The 8,602-nt window shown below is 45.4% G+C and overlaps 1 protein-coding gene and 1 pseudogene across 2 annotated transcripts in view; one reads left to right on the forward strand and one right to left on the reverse strand.

Moving 5' to 3' along the window:
• Positions 1-1,085: 1,085 nt before the first annotated feature.
• Positions 1,086-8,602, forward strand: part of LOC125915661 (zinc finger protein 260-like) — a 23,905-nt gene continuing 16,388 nt past the window's right edge. Inside the window, exons 1-2 of one of the 2 annotated variants that reach the window (XR_007455722.1) lie at positions 1,086-1,423; positions 1,726-2,287. Coding sequence is in view for 1 of the 2 variants with exons in the window: in XM_049621599.1 (XP_049477556.1) it covers positions 7,842-7,856 (15 nt within the window). In the remaining variant the exon portion in view is untranslated. Of the gene's footprint in view, positions 1,424-1,725; positions 2,288-7,717; positions 7,857-8,602 lie in introns of those variants that run through there. The other variant, XM_049621599.1, reaches the window with a different exon arrangement.
• LOC125915664 (60S ribosomal protein L36a-like) lies at positions 2,288-2,680 on the reverse strand (annotated as a pseudogene).

The following is an 8,602-nucleotide window of genomic DNA, read 5'->3' on the forward strand; positions in this document are numbered from 1 at the left end:
ATGAGTCAAGGAGCACGAGAGGAGCTTTGGAGATGGGAATCTGATTCTCATTCTGTCAGTTAAAGCCGAGCACCTCATGGGAAAGCTCTTCACCCCTGAACTCTTGCCCACATTCTGCAAAACAAGCCTAATTCTTGTGACCCATCTCTCCCACAGCAACTGAGAGCTAAGTAATAAAAACAATTGTAAAATTCACCTACCACATAAAAAAGTGCTATGAAGGCAATGCAATACTAATGACTTCTGTGAGATGGGGGGCTTTAAGAGGGAAGGAAAAGGGGCACCTGAATGGCTCAGTCAGTTGAGCATGGGAGTTCGGCTCAGGTGAGTTCAAGCCCCACATTGGGCTTGCTACTGTCAGCGCAGAGCCCCGCTTGAGATCACCCTTCTCTCTCAAAAATAATAAAAAAACCAAACCAAAACAAAACAAACAAAGCCAAAACACCTTTATCCAATTCGTTCCCCCGATTTATCTTGGATCAGGTTAAGCACCTCAGTTGACTGAGCGGTCCTTAAGGGCTGGGACTGGGCCCCACCGGCCTCTCTGACCCCACACCCAGCACAGCGCTTGGCACACAGTTGGTACTAGAGAAATGCTTGGAGAAAAGGAAACAGCACTTGGAAACCATCTATGTCAATTATGGCTCGGCCTCTAGTAAGTGACTCCGGGGAGGCCCTCCTCCTCTCCGGGGCTCGAACGACTAGCTTCCCAGGCTCTTTGTACCAGGAGAGCTCCAAGTGGCTGTGTGTGGCCCGCCCCCAGGACGCACAGGAAACCCAAGGCGGGGTGTGCAGGGGCACTCAGGGAAGGGTTCCAACCCCGCCCAGACCCAGACTTCCGGAAAGCTCGGGGTCCCCTCTGCCGTGCGTGCATCCAGTGCTTGCGCCGCGGCCGGCACTTGCGCACCGTGGGCCGGGGCTATGCGCGCGCTCCAAGCTCCGCGCTCCTGCCTCCCCGGAAGCCCTCTCGCCGGAGAAGGGCCGGTGGTTCCCCGGGCGCCCCCCAGCGGAAGGTGGTGGGGAAGGAAGAAGGATTTGCAACAATACCTCGGGGAGGAGGCGGCCGAGGCGGAGGCGGTGGCAGCTGGAGGCGGAGGCAGAGGCGAAGGAGGGCCCCGGCCCCGGACAGGCCCCGCCCCTCGCCCCGCCCCGCCCCGCGCAGCCTGCCCTTACCGTGCAGCCTGCTCTTACCGTGCAGCGCCGAGCTCTTCCCTGCCCGCTAACGCTACTTATCCCGGGAAAGCTGGCGCGGGGCGGGGGAGCAGACCCATAGACTAAAAGTGAAACTTGAGCAGCGCTGGCACGGCTGCTGGCTGGTGCCTTTCCCCCTCCTGCCTCCCCGCCGTCGCCACGCCCTCCGCTGAGAGCTGGAGGCCGACGTCAGGGGCAGGATTCCTGACTACGCTTGCAGGCATCTGTCCAGGTAACTAAGGTATGGGAAGGTGTGGGTCCGTACGGTGGGGGGAGGGGCGCCCGCTGGAGCTCCCGCTGGGCCGGAAGGTGGGCGCACGCAGGGCACGTTGCTTCCGGGGAGGAAGAGGAGGAGCCGCAGGCCTGCTGGGAGCTTGCAAAGGAGGTCGGGAAAGAGGGAGGTGTGGAGGAAGGCTCCTATCCTGCAGGGAAGGCTGTTGAAGGCCACCTAGAAGGAGAAAGTCTGAGTGGAGGGGATGCTGAAGAAATGTGTCTGCTATGGAAGAGCCAATTTATGGCTCTGATCCCGAGTAGGAGAGATCCTGCCATGGAATCCCCTTCTGAGATCTTGCTCCTGAGCCTCGCCCTGGATTCCCAGCAACGCTCAGCACCTGTTGGATGGCAGAACTGGCAAAGACCAGCTTCCCAACCCGCCCACCTCACGCGGGAGAAAACTGAACCTGGGAAAAGAAACCACTTGCCCAGAGTCATGCACAACACAGATCCAGTCGTGGGACCCAGATGCTAGCTTCCCAGCCCTGTTCCTGCAGCCAGTCAGGGTGCTGACTCCCTCTGTCCCACAGAGCTATGAAGCAGGGTACCTGTCCATGGGTCAACATACACCACCCTGTGAAGAGCTTCCACCTATTCTTGGCCCCAAGAATCAGTTCCTGGAAGGGTCTGAGTTTTTGTTTTTGTTTTTTGTTTTTTTAACTTATTTTTAGAGAGAGAGGGCACCCATGCGTGTAAGAGGGGAGAGGCAGAAAGAGAATCCCACAAACCATGAGATCATGACCTGAGCTGAAATCAAGAGTCAGATGCTTAACCTACTGAGCCACCCAGGCGCCCCCTCCCCTCCCCCCCCCCGCCCCCTCCCCGCCCCCCGCCTTTTCTTGTTTGGAACATAACCTCAAGATCTTATTATCTTCATAATGTAATAAAATATGAAGCTTAGAACTGGATCACTTGGCCCTTTCTTTTCTTATCTCCTCCCAGTTCAAAATGCTTGCATCTCATAATAGCCAGCATTCTCTTATCTGCAGTTGGTACCAACACATTCAAGCCTCAGAACAATCTTCTTTGTAGTTTTAGCCTTTTTCCAGAAAGTCAGTTTCGTTTGCCCACCATAGCCACTCTGCTTCCTGTCATAACACCACTTTCCCTGGGCATAAAGAGAATCTTTGCCTTTCTTGTGCTGTGTCACTTTGCAGGATTGGTGCTTGCCACACTTCTTGGAGAAAGTCTGGTGGGTTTTAGGAAGGTTCACCATGGTTGCGAGAGCACTATCAGCAGGGAAAGAAAGAGCTGGAAGGTTCTGATTGACGGTGAGCCCTGACTAACGATGACAGTCAGTTGCTTCAGGGCAGCTTCCTCTGTCCAGTGCCCAAAGGAAACTCTGTAGTTTAACATTTACTTCCCACGCTTGTCTAGAAGCCCAGAAAGCTTGCTATGTGCTTATACCTGTGAAATCAATCAATCAATCAATCAATCAATCTGTGAGTTGGGCGAACTGTTTTGAATAGAGGCAAGCCTGTTTTTGGGAAGTGTGAGTCAGATTTTTTTCCCCCTCTGACATTTGTAAATTCTAGCAACCATGAAAACCACATTTACATAGTGAAGAGGTTGAAATGTTCAGCAGCTAGTGCCTGGGAGGCATTTCAAGGATGGGGAAGTTGTTTCCTTGTATTTCTGGCCTCCGGGTACCTAAAATAATCCCCACCTCAGAGATGTGGAAAATTTGGGGTTTGGAGCCCATGGCCAAGAAAGAATTCTTGAGATGTCTTTGGTGCAAAAGGTGGTTTTATTAAAGCACAGGGACCATAGGCAGAGAGGGCTGCACTGGGGTTATGACAGGTGACTAATTATGTACCTTCAAGTTGGGAGGCGGTTAGGGATAGTGTAAGTCTAAGGAATTTTGGAAGCAGGTTTCCAGGATCCTGAGGGGACTATATATTGTTAAGAAAAGGTCATTTATTACTGTTTGGTAAAAACTCAGTCACAAGACCCTTCAGATGTATATCAGTGGGCCAGATGCTTGGAAGATGATTGCCAACATATATCTTGGGATGGGTGGGGAGGGGGTAGAGATAAAAAAAGTTTCCACAGGAATTTTTATATGTTAAAATAGACTTACAGGATCCTGGAGGGTTGGGTTAAGATTGCCTTTTTTCCTTAGTGAACAGTCATCATCCAGGCAGCTAAATTCCTAGAGGAAATGTCACTCTCTGTGTTTCAAGGACTTGTGAATGGGCTATAGGCAGTATGGAAATTTATTTTCTTGTGCCTTTGTTTCCCACATCATTTCCCCCTGAATAATTTTGACCCTTAAATCTTTACAGCTGCTGAGGGTGGAAGGTCTCATCTTCTGTAACTTCTTCCTACTGAATGAGGGGCATAGAGATGTCCCTACCTATGGGTCAATATTGATCAGTTGGGGACTTATATATATAGGACAGCTGAGTCCAAGGGAGATCTCATGTATGGATCTTCCTGAGTGCAAAGGATCATCTGTCAGCTTGAAGTTATGGCGGTGAAGGAGTCTAGGCACCAAGTAGAGAGACATGGGAGAAAACAACAAAACATGATTAGAATAACAAAACGAAAATGAAGCTGAAATAAGAGTCCTTTGGTAGTTGACAAAAATCCTCTTCCAGTCCAGGAGTTTAACCAGTCATTAAAGGAAAGGGAGGGATCTTTTAGAGCAGCAATGTGAGTATTTATATCAGTTAGAAACCCAGAAACATTTTTATGGTGACCTGGAACGTATACACGGCATTCTGTACTTAATGATAGCACATGTTACACCTTGTGCAGCAGGTAAAATGTCTAATGCCATTTTATTTTTAAAATTGCTTTATGCATTTGTATTCCTTCAGTGTTTAATAGGGAAATGCTATTTCGAGTGTCATTTAGGGCTTTGACTGTGTATTTATAGAGCTTCCATGTGCCAAGCAACATCCTCCAGTCCCAGGAGGGAACAAAGATGGATGCTAGGTGGTCATACCGATAAGACACAGAACCTGTCCATCATTGCTTTAAATTTGGAAGTTTGGCTGGGTTGGTAATGGTTTTAATAATGCATCCATGTATCCAGGCAAAACCCAAAGTACAGTGGCCTATCCAGCCTGGGCTAAGCCATGGACACAAGTTAGACCCACATAGCCATCCAGTCCCCTCAGGAGTCGTCATCTAATTCCGGGCCTCCTTGAACTTCAGTCAGGATATCAAGGGTCGTTTGGTTTTGGAGGGTTACCTTTCCAGAGCACTGTGGACACCAGACTAAATGTAAATAGTAATTAATTTCTTTAAGGCCCAAGCTATTTCCTGAATTATTTGTGCAATAAAAGACAGTCCGTTGTCACTTTGTGGGGATGAAGGCAGTCCAAATCTAGGGATAATTTCTTTTAGCAAGGATTTTGTCACCTCAGTAGCCTTTTTACTCAAGTAGCCTTGTGCAAACCCTATATTACCTTCCATTGATTATTTGGGGTGAGGGGGGATAATAAATATTTTCCTCTCATTATTAATGCTAGTGTATAGACTAGTGTAAGACTTCATATTTGTTTATTTTGTGCTGCCTGCTTGGCTGCACAGCCTGCTAAATTGTTTCCTTTAGATCCTAAGATCATATCTTTTTACTGTCCTTTGAAGTGAATTACAGCTACTTCCTTGGGTAGGTGTACAACCTCAAGAAGAGTAATCATTTAGGGCCCATATTTGATTGGGGAGTTATTATGGGCTTGATTATAATCCCCTTTCCTTCCAAATTGTTCCGTGGGGATGTAGAATTAGGAAGTCATATTTAGAGTCAGTATACATCTTAATTTTGAGACCCTTTGCCAGTTGTAAAGCATGAGTGACTCTGCTTCTTAGGCAGATGTATTTGCTGGGAGGGCTTTGGCCTCAGCAGTCTGAGTCAGACTGACTGTAGCCTACTGAGCTTTTCTTATCCCCCTTTCCATGAAACTACTGCTATCAATAAGCCAACTGTCATCAGCATTTTCAATAAGGGGAGTCTTAAATCTGATTGGCTAGACTAAATGAGATCAATAATCTCTGAGCAGTCATGTTGTAACACAGATGTATGATAGTCAGGCCCAGACATAGGGGTAGCTGGATTTAAAATTGGACAGGTGTTAAGTATTTAAGGTATATTTAAGAGCATAACCTGTCATTTACTAAGTCAGCCTCCCATCACCCACTGGGCCTTTGGTCTCTAAGACACTCTGGACCTGATGTGGAGTCATTTCTGTCAGACTACCCCATAGCAAGTTTTGAGGTTTCTTTACTGGGAGGGCTGTTGTGTGCTTGTATAAAGCCTCTATTTGGAATTGTACATCAATAGAGGTGGTTCCTGGGACAAATAGGACTAAGGAATAAAACCATCAAGAAACCCTCTTTGTTTGAGGTCTAGCCTTACTAATATCCTAATTATGAGGAATCACTGGCAAGTGGGAGAAGACTTGTCTCAGGAGATAAGGGCATTCCTAAGTGCATTATCCAATCTAACCGTAAGGAAAGTGGGGTCATGCATTATGTCCACAAGTCCATAGTTAACCCTGGACTGGGGTACACTCTGGCTTTTAAAGAGCAATTTTGTCATTCTAGCCACAAAGAATTGATCAAGGTGATAGTTGAGTTATGAAGTTGTTGGGGAATCCATCCCATTTTCCAACTGTTCAAATAATCATATGTCCATGGGGTCCTGTTGTCCCCATAGAATAATGAGCAACTATCATCCAGTATGTCAGGAGGACTTTGAGGCCTTGGACCCTTAAAGTTCTCATAATTAAGTTTTTTTTTTTTCCTCTTGTGATTTTTGTCTTATGTCAGTTTAACTATTATAACAACCAAAAAATTGAGAATGGAAGAAGAAGAAAGTTTTCGTCTCCTACATATTCATTCTGTTATTGAAAACTGACCTCAGTACTCCAGAGCCAATATAACCAGAAGACAGAGACTGGGAAAAAGAGGAAAAATAGCTTTATTGTTTTGCCAGGCAAAGGTGGCTGCAGCAGGTTAGGGCCTTCAGAACTGTAAGCCCACCCAGAGGAAGGGGCTGGAGGGTTTTGTAGGGACATGTGGGACCTATCTTGGTTAGACAGGAATTATCTTTGCTGCCAGCCTTGTTCATCATATTTTCAGTGCAGTACCGGTTCTGTAAAGGCAAAAAAAAAAAAAAAAAAGCTAAGAAGGAAAGACTGAAAGTTTCCCAAAGGAGAAAAAAAAAAAAAAAAAAAGGTTAGTTTAATGTCAACCCTCATTGATGTTTTGATGTAGCCGTTTTGATTTTTGTTCAACTTTATGTTTTTAAGTGGTTTCAGTTTGAGTCATCAGGACAACTGTAGTAAGACCACTTCATATTTTACAGTGAAAAACCACTCAATATTTTCTAGAATGGCTAAAATAAAGAAAAAGGATAACACCAAATTTCCATTTAAATGTTGAGGAAGTACAATTCTCATATATTGCTGATGGAAGTGTAAAAAATACATTCACTTCAGAAAACTGTGTGTGGCAGTTACTTATGAAAATAAACATTTTCCTACTGAAGAGGGGCATTTTCTCACCCCAAAATGTATCTTTGTCCTAAGAATTATTATAGGTTGTTATTTTAAAGAAACAGCAAAGGAAAACCTTTAAACCCAGTACAAGTTTCCTTTGTAAGAGACATTTGCATGTCCGATACATGTGCATATATCAGGGAAAGTTCCATTTGTAAGGGTGTCTCCCTCCATGAAGCCAAAGGAGAGAGAATGTGTAATTCTCCAGAAACTCTGATCAGTGAAGAAGGAATGGATTTAAATGTGGATAACAATCATAGCCTTGGTTAATGTTTTGTTTTTTGTTTTTTGTTTTTTGTTTTTTTGCTTGGTCACCTCCCCAAATGCTTCACCATAGATCACACTTGGAGTTTCAAACAACAGTCATATCTGATGCCTTCCCCCTCAGATTCCATCAGTCGGTGTAAGTGGGAACAACAGTGTTGTTTTAAGTCCTCCAGGTGATTCTAAGTGAGGCCAGGGTTAAGCACGAAGGCTTCCCATTAATTTAAGAGAGTGGAGGGCAGGGTTTGGCTCAAGGAGAGGTAACTAGATCTCCCCTACAGGAGTCTGTGTGGGTCAGGCCCATGCAGCACATTGTTCCTATGCTGTAGCAGAATGGGTAGGAGGAGAAGCCCCTGAAAGAAGAGAAGGAACAGTCAGTCACTGATTGGTCTGCAAGTAGGAGCTCATAGTTTCCAAATATCAGGATGCAAAAGACTAGGAAGTTTCGCCTTTTTTGCATTACAATGTCCTGCCTGCAGGTGAGCAGTTTACTTTTGAAGAGGCTCTTCCAGTGGGTATAAAGGCATTTTCCCCTGATGCAGCAGTGATTTCTCCACAAATATCTTCTGAGAAAGAAATCTAGAGAACGAGGTGAAAGAAGAAATGGCCAGTCCTCAGGTAAGCCTGGTATCCCAGGTCAGAGTCTGTATTGTCTTTTTCTCTTGAAATTCCATGCATTTAGAAATTGGAAATGTTGATTCCTCTACTTCTGATGTTTCTGCCTCATTTTTTCACCTGATTTTAAAACCTTTTCAGAAATGATATTCAAGGTTATATCTTTAGAACACTGTTGCAGACTTTGAGTCTGGAGTTCTCTCTTGTCCAGCAAGAGAACAGATGCAGAATTGAATATGAGAGGCTAATGTCCAGAAGGGGACAAGAGCCCTGAACACGGGTTTTGTCTCCGTATTTATTGAGCTCTCAAGAATTTACATATGTGGTGAATGTGCAGAAGAAAACAATAAGATAGTGACCTTTAACTTGTGTGTGTAAGAAGCAAAAGGTTTGGGGAGCAAGTGGCGTTAGAAGTTGAGATTAAAGCACAATGATATATATTGGCACCAGACAACAGATGGACAATACAGCCTTTGTGGGCTGTACAGCCAAGTAGCTGTTATCTCCAAAGTTTAAGATTTCTGGAGCATGCTGCCTCAAGGCTAACAAGGCACCCTTTTCACTAGCTAACCTTGGGTGCTTTCGTTCATTGGCAGCTTTCTGCCTCTATGCTTTGTCTTACTTAATGACTGGCCTTGGGCGCTTTCACCTTGTGGAGGCTTTATGCCCTAAGCCTTGTTAACCCATTGGTGCAAGCCAACGGACTTCTTTTTTTTTTTTTTTTAATTTTTTTTTAATGTTTATTTATT

Source organism: Panthera uncia (genome assembly GCF_023721935.1).
Source record: "Panthera uncia isolate 11264 chromosome E2 unlocalized genomic scaffold, Puncia_PCG_1.0 HiC_scaffold_19, whole genome shotgun sequence".
Taxonomy (NCBI): Eukaryota; Metazoa; Chordata; class Mammalia; order Carnivora; family Felidae; genus Panthera; species Panthera uncia.